General features: G+C 48.1%; 1 protein-coding gene across 3 annotated transcripts in view; it reads right to left on the bottom strand.

Annotated features, from left to right (window-relative positions):
• LOC105469158 (nucleoporin 85) overlaps positions 1-22894 on the bottom strand; it is a 34061-nt gene extending 11167 nt beyond the window's left edge. For 2 of the 3 annotated variants that reach the window (XR_011616014.1, XM_071083567.1), the window contains exons 1-7: positions 22741-22894; positions 20027-20120; positions 18624-18786; positions 15964-16034; positions 14827-14870; positions 11786-11855; positions 9014-9135 (exon numbers count right to left, since the gene is read on the bottom strand). Coding sequence is in view for 2 of the 3 variants with exons in the window: in XM_071083567.1 (XP_070939668.1) it covers positions 9014-9135; positions 11786-11855; positions 14827-14870; positions 15964-16034; positions 18624-18786; positions 20027-20120; positions 22741-22773 (597 nt within the window). In the remaining variant the exon portion in view is untranslated. Of the gene's footprint in view, positions 1-9013; positions 9136-11785; positions 11856-14826; positions 14871-15963; positions 16035-18623; positions 18789-20026; positions 20121-22740 lie in introns of those variants that run through there. The other variant, XM_071083568.1, reaches the window with a different exon arrangement.
• Between the last annotated feature and the right edge of the window lie 537 nt (positions 22895-23431).

Genomic DNA, 23431 nt, shown 5'->3' with positions numbered 1-23431 from the left:
GCTTCTTTCTGCCCCTGAGTCGGCCCTGGGAAGAATGATGGCTCTTTCCCTCCAGAAGTAATCTATCACATCCAGTCTCATGGCTTTGCCACTTCCACCATGTTTTTCAAACAGCCAGCTGTAGTCCATTATAGTCTGTGACCAGCTTTTTTTTTTTTTTCAGATTTTCGCTCTTTCTGCCCAGGCTGGAGTATAATGACACAATCTTGGCTCACTATAACCTCCACTTCCCAGGTTCAAGTGATTCTCCTGTCTCAGCCTCCTGAGTAGCTGGGATTACAGGTACATGCCACCACGCCCAGCTAATTTTTGTGTTTTTTTTATTTTATTTTATTTTTTTTTTTGAGACGGAGTCTCGCTCTGTCGCCGGGGCTGGAGCGCAGTGGCCGGATCTCAGCTCACTGCAAGCTCCGCCTCCCGGGTTTACGCCATTCTCCTGCCTCAGCCTCCGGAGTAGCTGGGACTACAGGCGCCCGCCACCTCGCCCGGCTAGTTTTTTGTAATTTTTTTTTAGTAGAGACGGGGTTTCACCGTGTTCGCCAGGATGGTCTCGATCTCCTGACCTCGTGATCCGCCCGTCTCGGCCTCCCAAAGTGCTGGGATTACAGGCTTGAGCCACCGCACCCGGCCAATTTTTGTGTTTTTAGTAGAAACAGGGTTTTACCATGTTGGCCAGGCTGGTCTCGAACTCCTAAACTCAAGTGATTCCCCGCCTCGGCTTCCCAAAGTGTTGGGATTATAGGTGTGAGCCACCACGCCCAGACCCAGCTTTTCAAAAATAAATGAAACAGAGAAACATGTTCCTCTACCCGCTTCCCCCCACCCCTTCTCCACCATCATGGTGTGTGCTGTTGATTCTTTCTCCCACCGTCTTCTCACAAAACGTTCAGGATCGTGCAATTCCTGGCCAAGAAACAAAAGCAAAATCGTCCCATTCCCCAGTGGATTCAGATTAAAACTGGTAATACAGGGCCAGGCGTGGTGGCTCATGCCTGTAATCCCAGCACTCTGGGAGGCCAAGGCAGGCATATCACAAGGTCAGGAGATTGAGACCATCCTGGTTAACATGGTGAAACCCCATCTCTACTAAAAATACAGAAAAATTAGCAAGGGGTGGTGGTACACATCTGTAGTCCCAGCTACTCAGGAAGCTGAGGCAGGAGAATCGCTTGAATCTGGGAGGCGGAGGTTGCAGGGAGCTGGGATTGCGCCACTGCACTCCAGCCTGGGCAACAGAGTGAGACTCCATCTCAAAACAAAACAAAAAACTGCTAATACAGTTAGCTACAACCCCAAGAGGAGGGACTGGAGAAGAACCAAGCTGGGTCTGCCAGGAATTACACATGAGATGCAGCACACCTTATCACAACAAGCTGAAACTGTCACCACTATCTGGAAAGGTGGACATACTTTGTTGAGAAAATGGTTTTTCTCTGATTATAAGCTCTACACTGGTAGGCTGGTTCAATAATAAGTATGTGAGAAGTTTTGTTTGGAAAAAAATTAAAATGAAATAATAGAAAATGTCAGAATGCATTAAATAAAATGGTTCATAAAAGTTTCAGGTCAAATATAAATATGTAAAATAAATACACTCAGGCCGGGAGCGGTAGCTCATATCTGTAATCCCAGCACTTTGGGAGGCCGAGACGGGTGGATCACCTGAGATCAGGAGTTTGAGACCAGCCTGGCCAACATGGTGAAACCCTGTCTCTACTAAAAATACAAAAATTAGCTGGGTGTGATGGTGTGTGCCTGTAGTCCCAGCTACTCGGGATGCTGAGGAAGGAGAATCATTTGAACCCGGGAGGCAGAGGTGGCAATGAGCCGAGATCACGCCACTGCACTCCAGCCCAGGCGACAGAGTGAGACTCCATCTTGAAAATAAAATAAAATAATAAAATAAAATATAAAATATAAAATATAAAATATATAAAATAAATATAAAATATAAAAAATAGGCCGGGCGCGGTGGCTCAAGCCTGTAATCCCAGCACTTTGGGAGGCCGAGACAGGCGGATCACGAGGTCAGGAGATCGAGACCATCCTGGCTAACACCGTGAAACCCCGTCTCTACTAAAAATACAAAAAAAACTAGCCGGGCGAGGTGGCGGGCGCCTGTAGTCCCAGCTACTCCGGAGGCTGAGGCAGGAGAATGGCGTAAACCCGGGAGGCGGAGCTTGCAGTGAGCTGAGATCCGGCCACTGCACTCCAGCCCGGGCTACAGAGCAAGACTCCGTCTCAAAAAAAAAAAAAAAAAAAAAAAAATATATATATATATATATAAAAAATATAAAATAAAATAAATAAAATAAAAATACACTCAACCAAATAGTCCTCACAGTTCAGTCTTTATCTATGAATCTGCCTACTCACTAAAATTTATTTGTAACCCCCAAATCAATATTTGTGGTACTTTCAAATCAAAATTCATGGACGTGTACAGAGTGGTAAGAATATCGAGTTGCTTGACACACACTAAACAAGGCTTTATTGTGATGCAGTTAATGCTACTTTTTTTCATTTGTGTACATTTTGTTGGGTCCCCAAGTATAGTACTGAGGTGCTTTCTAGTGTTGCTAAGTGCAAGAACTATGGGAGGTGTTGGATAAGGTTCAGTCAGGCACAAATCACAGTGCTGTTGGCCCTGAGTTCACTGTTAATGAATCAACAATATTATGTCAAGTAAGTTGTCTCTAAACAGAAACACACATAAAACAAGTGATCAGTTATATATTGATTGGTTGAACAAAATGTGACCAGAGGCTTGCAGGAACCTAACCCTGTATTTCCCCTAGAAGCAATGGTTTAACATTCACTAATTCAGTATTCAAGGCACTGCACTCCAGCCTGGGCGACGAGCAAAACTCTATCTCAAAAAAAAAAAAAAATTCACAAATATATATACATACACATACTAATAACTCCCAACTTTTCCACTCTAGCCCAAACTTCCTTCTCTGAATTCCAGCTTTGTATATCCAAGGGCCTAGTCAACATCTCCACTTGGATCTTGAATAGGCATCTTAAAACGTAACATGTCGGACAGGCATAGTGCCTCATGCCTGTAATCCCAACACTTTGGGAAGCCAAGGAGGGTGGACTGCTTGAGCCCAGGAGTTTAAGACCAGCCTGAACAACACGGCAAAACCCCATCTCCACTAAAAATAAGAAAATTAGCTGGATGTGGTGGCACGCCTTTGTAGTCCTGGCTACCTGGGAGGCTGAGGTGGGAGGATCACCTAAGCTTAGGAGGTCAAGGCTGCAGTGAGCTGTAATCCGACCACTGCACTCCAACATAGGCAAGAGACTCTGTCTCAGAAAAAAAAAAAAAAAAAAAGAAAACACACACACACACGAGAGAAACATGTCTAAAATTAAACACCAGTTTGCCTCCAACTCACCAACCTCATCCTCCCACATTCTTCTATTTCTTGCATGCCCACATCAAATCAATCCATCAGCAAACCCCATCAACTCTCTTCAAACATATCTAGCCTACACCACCACCATCTTTTGCCTGGCTTAGTACAGTAGAATCCGGACTGGCCTGCTTCCATCCTTGCTGTATAGTCTCAACATGGCAGCCAGGACAGCCTTTGGGAACCTAAGTAAGATCTCAGGCTTCCTCTGCTCAGCTCTCCAATGCCCCCTCACCCCATCTGGCTTAGAAGTAAAAGACTAGCTTTTACTGTGCATCAACCATGTCAACTACTTCAACCACATTTACGTCGTTTAACTAATTTAATGATCACAGCAGCCCCGTGGGACAAGTTTTTTTTTTTTTTTTTTTTTTTTTTGAGACGGAGTCTCGCTCTGTCGCCCAGGCTGGAGTGCAGTGGCCGGATCTCGGCTCACTGCAAGCTCCGCCTCCCGGGTTCATGCCATTCTCCTGCCTCAGCCTCCCGAGTAGCTGGGACTACAGGCGCCCGCCACCTCGCCCAGCTACTTTTTTTGTACTTTTTAGTAGAGACGGGGTTTCACCGTGTTAGCCAGGATGGTCTCGATCTCCTGACCTCGTGATCCGCCCGTCTCGGCCTCCCAAAGTGCTGGGATTACAGGCTTGAGCCACCGCCCCGGCCGGGACAAGTATTATTATCTCCACTACACAGATGAGGACCCTCAGGGCCATTAAGTAGCTCACTCAAGATCTCACAGCTAGTGGCTGGGCACAGTGGCTCACACCTATAATCCCAATACTTTGGGAGGCCAAGGCAGGATTGCTTGAGGCCAGGAGTTCAAAACATAAAAAAATTGCTGGGTGTGGTGGCTCATGCCTGTACTCCCAGCGCTTTGGGAGGCCGAGGCAGGCGGACCACCTGAGGTCAGGAGTTCGAGACCAGCCTGACCAACATGGATAAACCCCATCTCTACTAAAAAAAAAAACAAAATTAGCCAGGCATGGTGGTGCATGCCTGTAATCCCAGCTACTCGGGAGGCTTGAGGCAGGAGAATCGCTTGAGCTGAGGAAGCGGAGGTTGCTGTAAGCTGAGATCGTGCCATTGCACTCCAGCCTGGGCAACAAGAGTGAAACTCCATCTCAAAAAATAAAATAAAATAAAATTAAATTAAATTAAATTAAAAAATTTGGCTGGGCATGGTGGCTCAAGCCTGTAATCCCAGCAATTTGGGAGACTGAGGCAGGTGGATCACTTGAGGTCAGGAGTTCAAGACCAGCCTGGCCAAAACAGCAAAACCCCATCTCTACTAAAAATACAAAAATTAGCCAGGCAAGATGGCAGGAGCCTGTAACCCCTGCCAAGATCGCACCACTGCACTCCAGCCTGGGCAACAGAGTGAGACTCTGTTTCAAAAAATAAATAAATAAAAATAAAAAATAATTGGGTTAGCCAGGTGCGGCAGCTCACACCTGTAATCTCAGCACTTTGGGAGTCCGCGGAGGGCGGATCACCAGGTCAGGAGATTGAGACCATTCTGGCTAACATGGTGGAACCCCATCTCTACTAAACAAAATACAAAAAATTAGCCGGGCGTGGTGGCAGGCGCCTATAGTTCCAGCTACTCAGGAGGATGAGGCAGGAGAATGGAGTGAACCCAGGAGGTGGAGCTTGCAGTGAGCCAAGATCGGACCACTGCACTCCAGCCTGGGCAAAAGAGCGAGACTCTGGCTTAAAAAAAAAAAAAAATTAGGACGGAGGGAGGCAGGCAGATCACTTGAGGTCATGAGGTCAGGAGTTCAAGACCAGCCTGGCCAACATGGTGAAACCCCATCTCTACCAAAAAAAAAAAAAAAAAAAAAAAAAAAATCAGCTGGGCATTGTGGTGTATGCCTATAATCCCAGCTACTCAGTAGGCTGAGACAGGAGAACTGCTTGAACCAGGGAGGCGGAGGTTGCAGTGATCTGAGCTAGCGCCACTGCACTCCAGCCCAGGCAACAGGGCAAGACTCCATCTCAAAAAAACAAACAAATAAATAAATAATAAAAAACTTTCGCTGGTGCTGGTAGCACATATCTGTGGTCCCAGCTACTTGGGAGGCTAAAGTAGGAGGACCACTGGAGCCCTGGAGGCCAAGGCTGCAGTGAGTGGTGATTGGGCACTGCAGCTGGGGAACACAGCAAAACTGTATTTAAAAAAAAAAAAAAAGGCCGGGCACGGTGGCTCAAGCCTGTAATCCCAGCACTTTGGGAGGCCGAGGCGGGCGGATCACAAGGTCAGGAGATCGAGACCACAGTGAAACCCCGTCTCTACTAAAAATACAAAAAATTAGCCGGGCGCGGTGGCGGGCGCCTGTAGTCCCAGCTACTCAGGAGGCTGAGGCAGGAGAATGGCGGGAACCCGGGAGGCGGAGCTTGCAGTGAGCCGAGATCGCGCCACTGCACTCCAGCCTGGGCAACAGCGTGAGACTCCGTCTCAAAAAAAAAAAAAAAAAAAAAAAAAAGGTCAGGCATGGTGGCTCACGCTGGTAATCCCAGCACTTTGGGAGGCCAAGGTGGGCGAATCATGAGGTCAGGAATTCAAGACAAGCCTGGTCAACATGGTAAAACCCCACCTCTACTAAAAATACAAAAATTAGCTGGGTGTTGTGACACGCGTCTGTAGTCCCAGCTGCTCGGGAGGCTGAGGCAGGAGAATCACTTGAACCCCGGAGGCAGAGGTTGCAGTGAGCCGAGACTGTGCCACTGCACTCCAGCCTAGATGACAGAGCGAGACTCTGTCTCAAAAAAAAAAAAAAAAAAAACCCACAAAAAAACCCCCACCACCTCACAGCTAGTAAAAGGCAGAGCTAGAAAGCTAACCCAGGCAGTGTGGCACCACAGACCATGTTCTTAGTCACCCTGCTATGTAGGCTGCAAAAAGCTAGTCTCAGTGACAACTCAGGGGGCCCTCAGACTGGTATCTGTCTTTATCTCCCCAACTCATCCCTCCCACCTATCCCTACACAGCACAGCCCCTCCTGCTCCACCCTGGCTCTAGAACACAGCATCTGCAGGCCCTGCTATATGGAATGCTTTCTTCAGCCTAGCTCTCCTCACCTCCTTCAGGTCTCACCTCTAATCTCTCATGAGGGAGGCCTTCTTTGATGCCACTCCAGCACTTGCAGCCTCCCCTCTTTTTGGCACCTTGCCAGAGCACTTCACTATGTGCCAGGATACATGGTACTGGCCTATGGGTTGCTGTTCTGTCTCCACACACAGGATATAAACTCTATAAAGGCAGGAATCTTTGCCTGTTTTAGTCATGGTTGTCTCCTTGGTGCCTTGCAAATAGAAGGGGCTCAATAAATACTCAGTGAATGACCAGGCATGGTGGCTCACACTTGCAATCCCAATACTTTGGGGGGCCGAGGTGGGAGGACTGCTTGAGCCCAGGAGTTCAAGACCAGCCTGGGTAATACAGTGAGGCCTCATCTCTACAAAAAATAAATCTAGCCAGGCATGGTGGTATGCGCCTGTAGTCCCAGCCACTCAGGAGGCTGAGGTGGGAGGATCGCTTGAGCCCAGGAAATCAAAGCTGCAGTGTACCATGATCCCGCCACCGCACTCCAGCCCAGGCCACAAAGCGAGATCCTGTCTCTAAACAACAACAACAACAAACCTTAGCGAATCAATCAGAGACTCAAACATTTGGCCCACTACTTCCTCAACAAAGGCACTTCCCTTACCTGCACAGATCTCCCAGCACCATAAGGCCTAGAAATAGCCCCAACGGTAACAACTCCTTATTTGAATTCCAGGTTTTCTTTTTTTTTTTAATTGAGACAGAGTCTCGCTCTGTCACCCAGGTTGAAGTACAGCGGCACCATCTCAGTTCACTGGAGCCTCTGCCTCCCAGGTTCAAGCAATTATCCTGCCTCAGCCTCCTGAGTAGCTGGGATTACAGGCACCTGCCACTACACCCAGATAACTTTTGTATTTTTAGTAGAGATGGGGGTTTCTTTTTTTTTTTTTGAGACGGAGTCTGGCTCTGTCACCCAGGCTGGAGTGCAGTGGCGCGATCTCGGCTCACTGCAAGCTCCGCCTCCCGGGTTTACGCCATTCTCCTGCCTCAGCCTCCCGAGTAGCTGGGACTACAGGCGCCCGCCACCTCGCCTGGCTAGTTTTTTGTATTTTTTAGTAGAGATGGGGTTTCACCGTGTTAGCCAGGATGGTCTCGATCTCCTGACTTCGTGATCCGCCCGCCTCGGCCTCCCAAAGTGCTGGGATTACAGGCTTGAGCCACCGCGCCCGGCCAAGATGGGGGTTTCACCATGTTGGCCAGGCTGGTCTTGAACTCCTGACCTCAGGTGATCCCACTGAGCCTGGGCCTCCCAAAATGCTGGGATTACAGGCGTGAGCCACCGTGCTGGGCCGAATTACAGGTTTTCTTTTCTTTTTTGTCCCCACAATCTGTTCCCAATTTCAGGTTTTATACGTTTAGTCAACTTTCCATTAGCCCAGTCAACTAGCAATCTTCTCCCTGCCACCTCCCAATTAGGTCAGTCAGCAGAGGTGAATGGAAATACCTAACACATAGATAATACATCCATATACACACATACGACATGCTGACTTCCAAACTGATAATCCAAAGTAATGTGCAAGCTCATTTACATCCAACCCCGTAGGCACCCCGGCCCCTATCAATTGGTTTTATATCATTAGCCAGGCATGGTGGTTCGCACCTGTGGTCCCAGCTACTTGAGAGGCTGAGGTGGTAGGACCGCACAGGAGGTAGAGGCTGCAGTGAGCAAGATCATGCCACCGCACAACAGCCTGGGGAACAGAGTCAGATTCTCTTTTTTCTTTCATATTTTTATTTATTAATTTATTTTGAGATGGGGGTCTCACTTTGTTGCCCAGGCTAATCTCAAACTCCTGGGCTCAAGCGATTCCTGAGTTGGCCACCCGAAGTGCTGGCTGGAATTACAGGCATGAGCCACTGCACCCAGCCAAGACCCTTTCTCAAAAAAAAAAAAAAAAGGCCAGGCACGGTGGCTCATGCCTGTAATCCCAGCACTTTGGGAGACCAAGGCAGGCGGATCATGAGGTCAGGAGATTGAGACCATCCTGGCTAACATGGTGAAACCCCGTCTCTACTAAAAAAAAATACAAAAAATTAGCCAGGCATGGTGGCGGGCACCTGTAGTCCCAGCTGCTCTGGGAGGCTGAGGCAGGAGAATGGTGTGAACCCAGGAGGCAGAGCTTGCAGTGAGCCAAGATGGCACCACTGCACTCCAGCCTAGGCAACAGAGTGAGACTCCGTCTCAAAAAAAAAAAAGGTTTTGTATTACTTTTTATGTCTTCTCTTTCTTAGACCCACAAAGAAGTCAAATTTCCTTTTACTCTGGAAAGTCTTCAAAGCATTATTTTTCTTACATGTTACCTCGGTTTTAGACTCTCCCATAGTCTAAATCCAATTCCAGGGAAGAAAAGATCCAAGAGAGTCTCCATAGTAACAGACTCCGAAAGCCAGCCTACTGCTGGAGGCTCGGTGGGTGTCCTCAGACCCACCCAGCGGCACCAGGGACAGTAGGACTCATGGTGAGAGGTGGGGGCCCGGCCTGTCTTACCAAGTTCCAGAAGCTGTCATGATTGCTTGGATTCTCACTGCCCAGAACATCCGCCGACAAACTGTCCACCTCGCATACATGGAGCCGGACCCAGTCAAGGAGGTGGAGGAGGAGATGGCCAGCTGGGAGGAGAGACTCTCATCACACACAAAAGCCTCAGCTTCACCTGCAGCAAGTTCCACTTTATCCAAAGAACAGAGAACGTTAAGGCAGACGAGCTGACTACACAGCTTTATCCCTTTTCAGCAGTCACACACGTGGTCCTGAATGAAGAACTGTGCTAAGAAAAAGCAAGTGCACTTTCACCAAATATTACCTCTGTGCCAGGCAGCTCCATCTTTAACTGTCCCCAGAAAGGGGTGAAAATGGAATGCAGACCTCACCACCAGATTCTTCACAAATACTCAATAGCTACACAAGTAATGGCTGTTTAGGAACCAGTACTGACTAGCAAGCAGCCAGGTATGCAATGATGATAAAAATCATATGGCCAAGGGGCTGGTGGCGCACACCTGGAATCCCAGCACTTTGGGAGGCTAAGGCAGGTGGATCACCTGAGCTCAGGAGTTCGAGACCAGCCTGGCCAACATGGTGAAACCCTGTCTCTACTAAAAATACAAAAATTAGCCAGGCGTGGTGGCACATGCCTGTAATTCCAGCTGCTCATATGGCTAAGGCAGAATTGCTTGAACCCAGGAGGGAGAGGTTGCAGTGAGCCAAGATCGCACCACTGCACTCCAGCCTAGGTGATGGAGTGAGACTCTGTCTCAAAAAACAAAACAAAAAAATAATATGGCCGGGCATGGTAGCTCATGTCTGTAATCCTAGCACTTTGGGAGGCTGTGGCAGGCAGATCGCTTGAGCCCAGGAGTTTGAGACTAGGTTGGGCAACATAGGGAGACCCCATCTCTACAAAAAAAAAAAAAAAAAAAAAATTAGCTGAGCCAGGAATTGTGGCTCATGCCTATAATCCCAGCATTTTGCGAGGCCAAGATGGGCAGACTGCTTGAGCCCAAGAGTTCAAGAACAGCCCGGGCAACACAGCGAAACTTCCTCTCCACAAAAAATACAAAATTAGCTGGGCGTAGTGGTGCGTGCCTGTGGTCCCAGCTACTTAAAAGGCTGGGCAGGAGGATTGCTTGAGCCCAGGAAGTCAAGGCTGCTGAGCTGTGATCACGCCACTGTACTCCAGCCTGGGTGACAGAGCAAGACCCTGTCTCCCCTCCCCCAGCGCATACACACAAAAAATTAGCCTGCATGGTGGCACGTGCCTGTAGTCCCAGCTACTCAGGAGGCTGAGGCAGGAAAATCACTTGAGCCTGGGAGGTCCAGACTGCAATAGCCGTGATTGGACCACCACACTCCAGCCTAAGTGACACAGTAAGATCTTGTCTCAATCAATCAATAAAAATAAAATGAAATAAAATGGCAGAGTATAGCCAGCACTCTGTATCCATGATGTAGAACCTGCAGATACAAACGGCCAACTGTAACCTCCTCAAAAATCCACTGGAGAAGGGAGGCCTCTGAACAACCAACTCTAATTTCAAGTTCCTCACTTCTTTTTTTTTTTGAAACGGAGTCTTGCTCTGTCGCCCAGACTGGAGTGCAGTGGCGCAATCTCGGTTCACTGCAAGCTCCTCCTCCCAGATTTACGCCATTCTCCTGCCTCAGCCTCCCAAGCAGCTGGGACTACAGACGCCCGCCACCTCGCCCGGCTAGTTTTTTTGTATTTTTTAGTAGAGACGGGGTTTCACCATGTTAGCCAGGATGGTCTCGATCTCCTGACCTCGTGATCCGCCCGTCTCGGCCTCCCAAAGTGCTGGGATTACAGGCTTGAGCCACCGCGCCCGGCCAAGTTCCTCACTTCTTTAGTGAGAGTATGAATAAAATGCTAGGGCTACACAGAGGTTACTACTCATTTATGGGAAATAGCAAACATAAATCCTTAGAAGAAATGCAAAAAAGCTGCAGCAGATCCACAGAGAGCTCATACAGGCCATGACACTATACTGATCACAGTTTAATTCAAGATCAACAGAAGGCCAGGCACGGTGGCTCAAGCCTGGAATCCCTGCACTTTGGGAGACTGAGGTGGGCAGATCACCTGAGGTCGGGAGTTCGAGACCAGCCTGACCAACATGGAAAAACCTCATCTTTACTAAAAATACAAAATTAGCCGGGCATGGCGGCGCATGTCTGTAATCCTAGCTACTCAGGAGGCTGAGGCAGGAGAATCACTTGAACCTGGGAGTTGGAGGTTGTGGTGAGCCGAGATCACGCCATTGCACTCTAGCCTGGGCAACAAGAGCAAAACTCCCATCTCAAAAAAAAAAAAAAAAGATCAACAAAAAAATTCCCATTGGCAGAGTTAACACACAGAATTGCCCTGTCCCAATCATTAGTGACAGAATTCCCAACGTGACTTTGCCTCTCACCACCTAATCCCACCCCACGTTCATAAAACTTTCTTGAGCTTAGCCAGTTCATGATGTTAACACTGACCCCGCCTTTCACACACTAGTTTAATATTTCTCAGTACCTGTGACGGTTTAGCTTTCTAGGAGGCACTCTGCATGATTCTTTTTGTAGCACCTGACAAAATGGTCAGGTTTCTTTGGGTGTTTTCTAACGATTTCCCATGGTTATAATGATGGAAAGAACATTCTCAGGAATAAAACACTCATCACCATGCACAGGAAAGATGAGGAAAGAGCAGAAGATGGCAGGGGACACCTATGATGTTATAAGGTGAGATTATTCCATGCTTACCCGGGGCCACTTCAATAAAAAGAATCTCACACAGGTTCCAGATGAGCTCCATTGCTGACAAAATGGAGACCTAAGGGAGAAATGGAGACAGGTTTCACCTGAAATCATTCCTGAGCTTTGCTCTGAGAGCCAAGGGATAAAGCAGGCCTTGACTCACACGACAGTCATTCCTTAACCCAACAGCTACTGCAATCCTACAGGAGGATTTCCCAGAGGGGAGTCAGCACGAGGATGTTAGGTGGCGGGATGGAGGCTAACATTATTTTTAGTGGTTGTGATTTTATTTTACCGTGCATTACAAAAATAACTTGGCCAGGTGCAGTGGCTCATGCCTGGAATCCCAGCACTTTGGGAGGTCAAGGCAGGTGGAATGTTTGAGTCTAGGAGTTCGAGACCAGCTTGAGCAACATTGCGAGATTCTGTCTCAACAAAAAATACAAAAATTGGCCAAGTGTGGTGATACATCCCTGTAGTCTCAGCTACTCAGGAGGCTGAGGTGGGAGGATCACTTAAGCCCAGGAAGTTGAGTCTGCAGTGAGCCATAATCGTGCCGCTGCGTTCCTGCCTGGGCAAGAGTGAGACCCTGTCTCAAAATTTAAAAAAAGAAAAAAATATGGCCAAGCGCGGTGGCTCACACCTGTAATCCCAGCACTTTGGGAGGCCGAGACGGGTGGATCACAAGGTCAGGAGATCGAGATCATCCTAACACAGTGAAACTCCGTCTCTACTAAAAATACAAAAAATTAGCTGGGAGTGGTTGTGGGCACGTATAGTCCCAGCTACCCGGGAGGCTGAGGCAGGAAAATGGCGTGAACCCAGGAGGCGGAGCTTGCAGTGAGCTGAGATCGTGCCACTGCACTCCAGCCTGGGCGACAGAGGGAGACTCCATCTCAAAAAAAAAAAAAAAAAAAGAAAAAAAGAAAAAAATATAACTTGCATGTCACCAATTATTACTTTTTTATTTTATTTTTTTTGAGATGGAGTTTGGCTCTTGTTGCCCAAGCTACAGTGCAGTGGCGTAATCTCGGCTCACTGCAACTTCCGCATCCTGGGTTCAAGTGATTCTCCTGCCTCAGCCTCCCCAGTAGCTGGGATTACAGGCATGTGCCACCACGCCCAACTAATTTTTTGTATTTTTAGTCAAGACGGGGTTTCACCACATTGGCCAGGCTGGTCTTGAACTCCTGACCTCAGGTGATCTCCCCCAACTTGGCCTCCCAAAGTGCTGGGATCACAGGCATGAGCCACCGCACCTGGCTATTTTTTTTTTTTTTTTTTGGAGACAGAGTCTCACTCTGTCAGCCAAGCTGGAGTGCACTGGTATGATTTCGGCTCACTGCAACCTCTGCCTCCAGGGTTCAAGCAATTCTCCTGCCTCAGCCTCCCGAGTAGCTGGGATTACAGGTGCACACCACCATGCCTGGCTAAATATTGTATTTTTAGTAGATGGGGTTTCCATGTTGGCCAGTATGGTCTCGAACTCCTGACCCCAAGAGATCCGCCCACCTCAGCCTCCCAAAGTGCTGGGATTACAGGCGTGAGCCACTGCTCCCAGCCTACCTCGATGAATTGATGCTTTAGCAAGGGACTTCATTTGAGTAAAAGGAAGAGACGATATTTACAAAAATATTCAGTAGATGACACGAAACACGTAGACAGAGCAAGAATTGTGAAGTTGGTATTCCAAGGACTGAAGTTTAGGAAACAGTCTATTAATGGGAAAGCCCAATATAAGACCCCGAAATAAATCAGACCTGGACCTTGCCCTTAGGAATATGCAGGCTTCCTCTCCTCACCATCCTTTGGTCCACAGACACCACGATGACTTGTTTATAAGGGTACTTCAGGCCGGGCGCGGTGGCTCAAGCCTGTAATCCCAGCACTTTGGGAGGCCGAGACGGGCGGATCACGAGGTCGGGAGATCGAGACCATCCTGGTTAACACAGTGAAACCCTGTCTCTACTAAAAAATACAAAAAACTAGCCGGGCGAGGTGGCGGGCGCCTGTAGTCCCAGCTACTCGGGAGGCTGAGGCAGGAGAATGGCGTAAACCCGGGAGGCGGAGCTTGCAGTGAGCTGAGATTGTGCCACTGCACTCCAGCCTGGGTGACAGAGCGAGACTCCGTCTCAAAAAAAAAAAAAAAAAAAAAGGGTACTTCAGAGACACTGAATTACCGCCTAGTCACTTACTGACTTTGAAAAGTATTTAACATGAAGCATCTACTAAGGAAAAAGTCATCTTCCAGCTCCAAGTAAAGTAGAGCCACTTGCAACTCAGTAAAAATGTTGAGTTTGGTTAGGTGTGGCAGCTCACACCTATAATCCCAGCACTTTGGGAGGCCAAGGCAGGAGGATCACTTGAGCCCAGGAGTTCGAGACCAGCTTTGACAACATAGAGAGACCCTGTCTTTCAAAGAAAAAAAAAATATTGAGTTCGAGAAGTGAGTAGTGTTTATGAGACTGAACAGTGATCTCACAAGATTAGTTCTCCATTTCAGGTGACAACCCCTCAACACAATTTGGTCAGGATATACATGTTCCATAAGAACTGAACATTCAGGGCCAGCACGGTGGCTCACGCCTGTAATGCCACCACTTTGGGAGGTCGAGGCAGGTGGATCACTTGAGTTCAAGAGTTTGAGACCAGCCTGGCCAACATGGTGAAACCCCATCTCTACTAAAAATACAAAAAGTAGCTGGGCTCGGTGGTACGCACCTGTAGGACCCAGCTATTCTGGAGGCTGAGGCAGGAGAACTGCTTGAACCTAGGGCACTCGAGCCTGAGTAACAGAGCGAGATTCCGTCTCAAAAAAAAAAAAAAAAAAAAAAAAAGAAGAAGAACCAAACATTCACTCAAGTATTTAACAAGCATTTCCTTGTGAGCTAGACCTTGAAAGGGGCAAGACAATCACTGTCACCCAAAGGAGCTGCCTATCTACCTGAAGAGACTTCTGCCGTAACAGGAACTGCAAAGCCACCCCAGGTGGGTGCCCAGGACACAGGACACAGTGGTGCTAAAACAACAAAGGTGACTCCCCTTACCTGGCTGCTGAACTGGCGGCCGCTGGCTGGATCTTTAGCAGCAACTAACGAAACACAAAACATTTTAAGTGAGCAATGGAACTCTTAGGCTTATTTTCATAGCTGAATATTCCAGGGTCTATGGCCTGAGCCTTTGTTTCCTTTAATGACAAAAATTAAAAGAAATTATAATCTCTTCTAATTATGGATTTTTTTGTTATTAATGCTTCATATCCCTTCAATTCTCAAACCAAAGGCCCTGAAGTTACCAAATGGCACTTTCAACTGCAACAAAGTTACCATAAAGGTCTCTGACCTTTGTCAGAGTGGCTTCATGTGTGGCTCACACCTGTAAGCCCAACACTTGGGAGGCTGATGTGAAAGGACTGCTTGAGCCCAGGAGTTCAAGACCAGCCTTGGCAAAATTAGGGAGACCCTGTCTCTACAAAAAATTTAAAAATTATCAGAACAAATGTCTCTGAGGAAGAGGGGACAAAAATTTTTTTTAATAGCCAGGCATGGTGGTACACACCTGCAATCCCAACTACTTGGAAGGCTGAGGTAGGAAGATCACTTGAGCCCAGGAGGTGAGGTCACGGCTGCAATGAGCCACAATGTGTCTTTGCACTCCAGCCTGGGCAACCTTGTCTCAGAAAAAAAAAAAAGTCCAGGCACAGTGGCTGACTCCTGTAATCCCAGCACTCTGGGAGTCCAAGGCAGGCAGATCACTTGAGACCAGGAGTTCAAGACCAGCCTGACCAACATAGTGAAACCCCACCTCTACTAAAAATACAGAAATTAGCTGGGCTTGGTGGTATGCAACTGTAGTCCCAGCCACTCAGGAGGCTGGCTGAGGCTGGAAAATCGCTTGAACCTGGGAGGTGGAGGTTGCAGTGACCTGAGTTCATGCCACAGCACTTCAACCTGGGCGACAGAGTGACACTCGGTCTCAAAAAAAAAAAAAAAAAAAAATACTCTAAATGATTACCAAAAAAGTAAAGATTGTGAAAGATGGAAAAGTAAGTTTTGGACTGGAATATCAATCAAACTTTACCTCACAGTATTTATGCATAAATAAATACTCAAAATACCAACACACACACACACACACACACACACACACACACACACACACACACACACACACAGAGTCCTTACTTGCAACCTGGTGCATTTCCTCCATACATGCTCTTATGACTGATCGGTAGTTTTTACTCACTCGAACCAATCTATAAAAAATGAAATAACACACAAGATGAGCCTGGAACATCTTGTAGTGCTAGAAAAGAAGAAAACACTCAAATAAATGTAGAAATTTGCTGAAAGAAAGAGGGGAGCCATTGTGAAGGAGCTCGTAACCTTCTGAAGCTGGAACAACTTGGGCAACAAAATAAAACGCCACAAAACAACCCATGGGCTAAAGTTAATATCCATAAACCCATACTGACATTAATTGTTGCAGATGAAATCTACTAGTCAGACCTTGTCTCAAAAAAATAGATACATAAAGTTATTTAATGGCCGAGCCCAGTGGCTCAGGTCTGTAATCCCAGCACTTTGGGAGGTGAAAGCGGGCGGACCACCTGAGGTCAGGTGTTTGAGACCAGCCTGGCCAACCTGGTGAAACTTAGTCTCTACTAAAAATACAAAAATCCCAGCTACTCGGGAGGCTGAGGTAGGAGAATCTCTTGAACTCGGGAGGCGGAGATTGCAGTGAGCCAAGATCATGTCATTGCACTCCAACCTGGGCGACAGAGCGAGACTCCATCTCAAAAAAAAATAAAAAATAAAAAATAAGACAGGGTCCCCTGCCATCAAGGAATTACAGGACTTTTGACATGTTTTTTCCTAGAAGTGACAATAGATTTCTCAAACTCACCAATATTACCCACCAGAGTCCCTTAAAACCAATAATCAGGCCAGGTGCAGTGGCTCACGCCAATAATCCCAGCACTTTGGGAGGCCGAAGTGGGCAGATCACTTGAGGTCAGGAGTTCAAGACCGGCCTGGCCAACATGATGAAACCCTCTCTACTAAAAATGCAAAAATTAGCCAGGCGTGGTGACACGCACCTGTAATCCCAGCTATTCGGGAGGCTGAGGCAGGAGAATGGCTTGAACCCAGGAGGCAGAGGCTGCAGTGGGCCGAGATTGCCACTGCACTCCAGCCCAGGTAACAGAGTCAAAAAAAACAGGGCACGGCCAGGCGCGGTGGCTCACGCCTATAATCCCAACACTTTGGGAGGCCAAGATGGGCAGATCACGAGGTCAGGAGATCGAGACCATCCTGGCTAACATGGTAAAACCCCGTCTCTACTAAAAATACAAAAAAATTAGCCAGGAGTAGTGACGGGCACCTGTAGTCCCAGCTGCTCGGGAGGCTGAGGCAGGAGAATGGCGTGAACCCGGGAGGCAGAGCTTGCAGTGAGCCGAGATCGCGCCACCGCACTCCAGCCTGGGTGACTGAGCAAGACTTCGTCTCAACAACAACAACAAAAAAGGCCGGGCGCGGTGGCTCAAGCCTGTAATCCCAGCACTCTGGGAGGCCGAGGCGGGCGGATCACGAGGTCAGGAGATCGAGACCATCCTGGCTAACACGGTGAAACCCCGTCGCTACTAAAAAAAAATACAAAAAACTAGCCTGGCGAGGTGGCGGGCGCCTGTAGTCCCAGCTATTCGGGAGGCTGAGGCAGGAGAATGGCGTAAACCCGGGAGACGGAGCTTGCAGTGAGCTGAGATCCGGCCACTGCACTCCAGCCCGGGCGACAGAGCGAGACTCCGTCTCAAAAAAAAAAAAAAAAAAAAAAACAAAAAACAGGGCCGAGCATCGTGGCTCACGCCTGTAATCCCATCACTTTGGGAGGCCAAGACGGGTGGATCACGAGGTCAGGATATGGAGACCATCATGGCTAACAAGGTGAAACCCCATCTCTACTGAAAATACAAAAAATTAGCCAGGCGTGGTGGCGGGGACCTATAGCCCCAGCTACTCAGGAGGCTGAGGCAGGAGAATGGCTTGAACCCAGGAGGCAGAGCTTGCAGTGAGCAGAGATTGCGCCACTGCACTCTAGCCTGGGCGACAATGTGAAACTCTGTCTTGAAAAAAACAGAAAAACAACCAATAATCACTCTCACACACACTCACACAGAAGTTGACCTGGGTCTTGTCCAGAATGATTCATTTGTGAAAAGCTTATCAAAGAAGTAATATACCAACACTGCCCATGCCCTAGCCATGTGAAGGGATGCTGACAAAAGTCTAACACAGGAGTTCTTAAACTCCAGTGTGCTGGAGATTTTAAGATCCAACCAGAGATTTTGATTTTGATGATCTGCGGTGGGTCCCAAAAGTCTACAATTTACAAGTACTACTCTGATAATGATGAAGTTATGAACTACAATTCAAGAAAATCCTAATCTATAAATACTACAAGAGTTTTCTGGTCTGTTGTCAGATAATGTCTCAACCATAATTTTTAGAGACAAAACTGTTATATTAATTTTCAAATCTCCCAACAATGTGACCTCATTCAATGACTCTCACATGCTTGGGTGGCCTAAATTTTCTTCTTTAGAGGGTAAGTAAAATAGGACTATAAATAAAGCTTGTCAAGCCAGCCAATCAACAGCATTTGCATATTCCTGCTAAGTCTTCCCATCACTGCTAATGTACATTGTCCAGTACTAATGCCTCAACTAGAACCAGGAGTCTCTTATTTCTTTACGCAACCCTTAAAACACACAAAAAGACAACAATGTACTTCATTTGGCTTTCCACAGTGTAGAGTGGGCTTCAACACCAAACAGCAACCAACTTACTGAGATTTTCTGGATTTTCCAGTCAACTCTTCATCAATTCTCTGGAGGCCCAAAAAGATTCCATGGGATTCATTGAAGAGTTTTCTCAAGATTTGAGAGTAAACATCTACATCCTTACGGATGATATAGATAAAAGGGCAACTTGGCACCATCTCTGATTTTTCTGAAACAAAACAGAAAAAAAAAAAAAAATTAACATCTATTACGATCATCCCCAAAAGTCAATCTACTCTAAAAAAAATGTTTTGTGGCCGGGCACAGTGGCACATGCCTATAATCCCAGCACTCTGGGAGGCCAAGGCAGGCGGATCACGAGGTCAGGAGCTCAAGACCAGGCTGGCCAACATAGCAAAACCCTGTCTCTACTAAAAATACAAAAATTAGCTGGGTGTGGTGGCGAGGGCCTTCATTCCCAGCTACTCAGGAGACTGAGGCAGGAGAATTGCTTTAACCGGGGAGGCAGAGGTGGCAGTGAGCCAAGATCGCACCACTGCATTCCAGCCTGGACAGAGTGAGACTCCATCTAGGAAGGATGGACGGACGGACGGACGGACGGACGGAAGGAAGGAAGGAAGGAAGGGAAAGAAAGAAAACAAATCAAATGTCAAGATTCCAGTTTTATCCTGCTACTGGAGGGAGACTGTATCAGGAAAAGAAAAAGATTCACATCCTATCCAATAGCTGATGGAACTTAGAAAATCAAGCCAAGGACAAGCTATGTCACTCTCCAGCTCCATCTGTGCTTTGGATGCTAGCTCAGCCTACAGAACTATTATTCAGCTGAATCCATGCTGTGGACACAAAAGTGATGGCCAAGCATCTGCAAGGTTCACAATAAGGAAGCTACTGAGGAATTTGGTCACTTTGGACAAAGAAAAACAGATAAAAAGCTTGACATTTTAAATATGAAGAAAATTTTTCATGAAAACTACTGTTAATTTTTTTCCAGGATTCAACATCTTCAAGATCTCAAAAATCAATGAAAATCTAAAATAGCTAACATTTCAAAAATAAAAATGCCAAAATGCAGCAGGATCACTCGAGGCCAGAAGTGTGAGACCAGCCTAGGCAACAAAACAAGACTCCCATCTCTACAAAAAAAAAAAAAAAAATTAGCTGGGTGTGGGGGCACGGTGACCTGTAGTCTCAGCTACCAGGAAGACTGAGGTGGAGGATCACTTGAGCCCAGGAGGTAGAGGCTGCAGTGAGCCATGATCGCACTGTACTCCAGCCTGGGTGACACAACAAAACCCTGTTGTATCTTGAAAACAAAATAAAGAAAATTAAAATGGTACAAAACAAATTCAATTGTTTCAGTCCACAACTCGTCAAATCTGAGGTAATAAACAGAAAAACAACCAGATGTGCCAAGATGGACAATTTGGAAGAAAAAAAACCCCTACCTTTTTTGCTGAAGGAGGTTTCACACACCAGCATCTCCCCTGGACCCCAGTCAAAACACATTTGGTTCTTCTTGGAATTCACACCTGGAATCACCTAGTAAAATAAGACATAGAAATCTAAAATGAAGAATGTTCTTCTTACTGAAGTCGTTCTATTCTTTTTTTTTTTTTTTTTGGAGACAGCGACTCACTCTGTCTCCCAGCCTGGTGTACAGTGGCACAATCTCAGCTCACTCCAATCTCCGCCTCCTGGGTTCAAGGTCTTCTACTGCCTCAACCTCCTGAGTAGCTGGGACTATAGATGTGTGCAACCATACTCGGCTTTTTTTTTTTTTTTCATTTTTAGTAGAAACGGAGTTTCACCATATTGCCCAGGCTGGTTACAAACTCCCGAGCTCAGGTGATCCGCCCGCCTCAGCCTCCCAAAGTGCTAGGACTACAGGCGTGAGCCACCGTGCCCGCCTGGCTGAAAAACACTTTCCACCATGCCGGCCTGGCTGAAAAACACTTTAAGTGAAGAGCACAGCTGGTCCTGTAATAACATTGTATCCTTCAATAACATTTTCTTATAACACTAGTAAGAAAAATTCATTTTGTGCTGGGCACAGTGGCTCCCACCTGTAATCCCAGCACTTTGGGAGGCTGAGGCGGGCAGATCATCTGAGGTCAGGAGTTCGAACTCTTTTTTTTTTTTTTTTTTTTTTTTTTTTGAGACGGAGTCTCGCTCTGTCACCCAGGCTGGAGTGCAGTGGCCAGATCTCAGCTCACTGCAAGCTCCGCCTCCCGGGTTCCCGCCATTCTCCTGCCTCAGCCTCCCGAGTAGCTGGGACCACAGGCGCCGCCACCTCGCCCAGCTAATTTTTTGTGTTTTTAGTAGAGACGGGGTTTCGCCGTGTTAGCCAGGATGGTCTCGATCTCCTGACCTTGTGATCCGCCCGTCTCGGCCTCCCAAAGTGCTGGGATTACAGGCTTGAGCCACCGCGCCCGGCCAGGAGTTCGAACTCTTGTTGCCCAGGCTGGAGTGCAGTGACGCGATCTCACAATCTCCGCTCACTGCAACCTCTGCCTCCTGTGTTCAAGCGATTCTCCTGCCTCAGCTTCTTGAGTAGGTGGGATTACAGGCATGCGCCACCACGCTAGGTTAATTTTTGTATTTTTTTTAGTAGAGACGGGGTTTCGCCATGTTGGCCAAGCTGGTCTCGAACTCCTAGCCAGGTGTGGTGGCTCACGCCTGTAATCCCAACACTTTGGGAGGCTGAGGTAGGCGGATCACGAGGTCAGGAGTTCAAGACCAGCCTGACCAAGATGGTGAAACCCCATCTCTACCAAAAATATAAAAATTAGCTGGGTGTGGTGGCACGCACCTGTAATCTCAGCTACTCAGGAGGGTGAGGTAGAAGAATCGCTTGAACCTGGGAGCCAGAGGTTGCAGTGAGCTGAGATGGCGCCACTGCACTCCACCCTTGGTGACAAAGTGAGACTCCGTCTCAAAAAAAGAAAGAGGCCAGCCGCAGTGGCTCACACTTGTAATCCCAGCACTTTGGGAGGCCGAGGTGGGCAAATCACGAGGTCAGGAGATCCAGACCATCCTGGCTAACACGGTGAAATCCCGTCTCTACTAAAAATACAAAACAAAATTAGCCGGGCGTGGTGGTGGGCGCCTGTAGTCCCAACTACTGGGGGAGGCTGAGGCAGGAGAATGGTGTGAACCCAGGAGGCCGAGCTTGCAGTGAGCCCAGAGGGGCGCCACTGTACTCCAGCCTGGGCAACAGAGCGAGACTCCGTCTCAGAAAAAAAAAAAAAAAGAAATGAAACCATCCCTCTACCTACCCTGAGATGAATGCATACATAAATTTTTCCTCTACTCCCTCTTTTCACAGGTAAAATGCAGATTTATTGAGGCTAATCAGAGACTCACAAGAATGTAACCATTTGCCTCCTCACTGCCTAACCTCCCTTTTTTGCCCCTCCTGCTAGTTCCTTCCTCTCTAACTACTGATGTTCCCAAAACCATCTCTGGAAAAAGCACAAGTCTCAGATCCTCCTGGGACCTGTGTTTTTTCCCGGTTGGATCCTCAACCTTAGCTAAATAAACCTTTATCGGTTGAGACCTGCCTCAGTCAGCGGTTAACAAGAGAAAGAGGGAAAACAAAAGCATTCCAAGTAGCAGAAACGGTAGGTATGTCGCACATAAAGTCCATGAATTTTTTTTATACACATCACAGATCATCCACAGTTGACATACTCTCTTCAAAGTTCAAATGGAATTGAATGCACAGCGATAAAATATGAATAGTCTCCTGAGATAATACGTTTAATAAACCTTAGGTCACACAAGCAGAAACTCAACGTGCCGCGATGCAGAGCTTAATATGGCTGGAAGAAAAACATAAATTCCTCTGCTTGGGCTGAACCCACTCTAATACCCAAGAGGAAATGCGAGGGAAGTAGAAAGGTCAGCAAGACAAAAGAAGGAAAGGGACGGACTGGGACCTTCGAGGCCTGGCTTTGTGACTGGTGGCAGAAACCCCGCGACCACTACGACCCGAGGTCGGGCACCTCGTTAACACTGCGACCTCCGGAAAGTGGCAACTGAATCAAGGGAAGGGGACGAGAGCCTCGCGGCCAGTAGGGAAGCAGACAAGCCTGAAGTAACGAAGCAGACGCAGTTCTCAACCCACAAGGACGATCAAGCCTGTTCGGGGTGCCCTTACAGTGACTGCTGGCTCGCCATCGAGCTCCTCCATAGCGCCGAACCCCAGGCTCTGGGAAGTCGCCGGGACGTCAATGCTTCCGGCTCAGGCCTCCCGCTCAGAGCTGGCTGAGAGACAGGACCCCGCCTGGGCGCCTCCTGCAGCGCCTGCAAGCCCAAACCTTCAGTGCTGCGGCGCTTTCTTCCCTCAGCCACCGCCACCCCTCTGCGGTCCTCTGCGCGCGTCCTTCCTTCCTGGCGTCGACAGCAAGTCAGGGAAAACAGCGCCGAGGACGGACTGCACTCACAGTACCGCGCTAACAGGATCAGGCGGCGCCGCGGACACCCTGGTGCCGAGCGGAGAGAAGGCCCCCGGAGAGGGCGGGCGGGGCAGGAGGAACCCTTGGCCAGAGACGGTGCGACTGCGCGTGCGTAGGCTGGGGCGGCGGCACCTGGGTGGGAACTTGTGCCGGACTGAGGTCCCAGTAAGCCTGCAAGCTTTCCCAACTCTGGGAGTCCTCGCTCCATCCTTATCTCCACCTTAGTGTCGTAGCAGCCACTGGTCCAAACCCAAACAGTCAAATGGGCTTGTGCTGGAAAGCAGTCGCCGTCACTCCCACACTAGAACACACACGAGAGGCACGGGGAGGCCGGGCGCGGTGGCTCACGCCTGTAATCCCAGCACTTTGGAAGGCTGAGGCGGGCGGATCACA

The sequence above is a fragment of the Macaca nemestrina genome, chromosome 17, assembly GCF_043159975.1.
Source record: "Macaca nemestrina isolate mMacNem1 chromosome 17, mMacNem.hap1, whole genome shotgun sequence".
Lineage (NCBI taxonomy): Eukaryota > Metazoa > Chordata > Mammalia > Primates > Cercopithecidae > Macaca > Macaca nemestrina.
The sequence above is the reverse complement of the archived record's forward strand: the minus strand, read 5'-3'. Positions and strand labels throughout refer to the sequence as shown.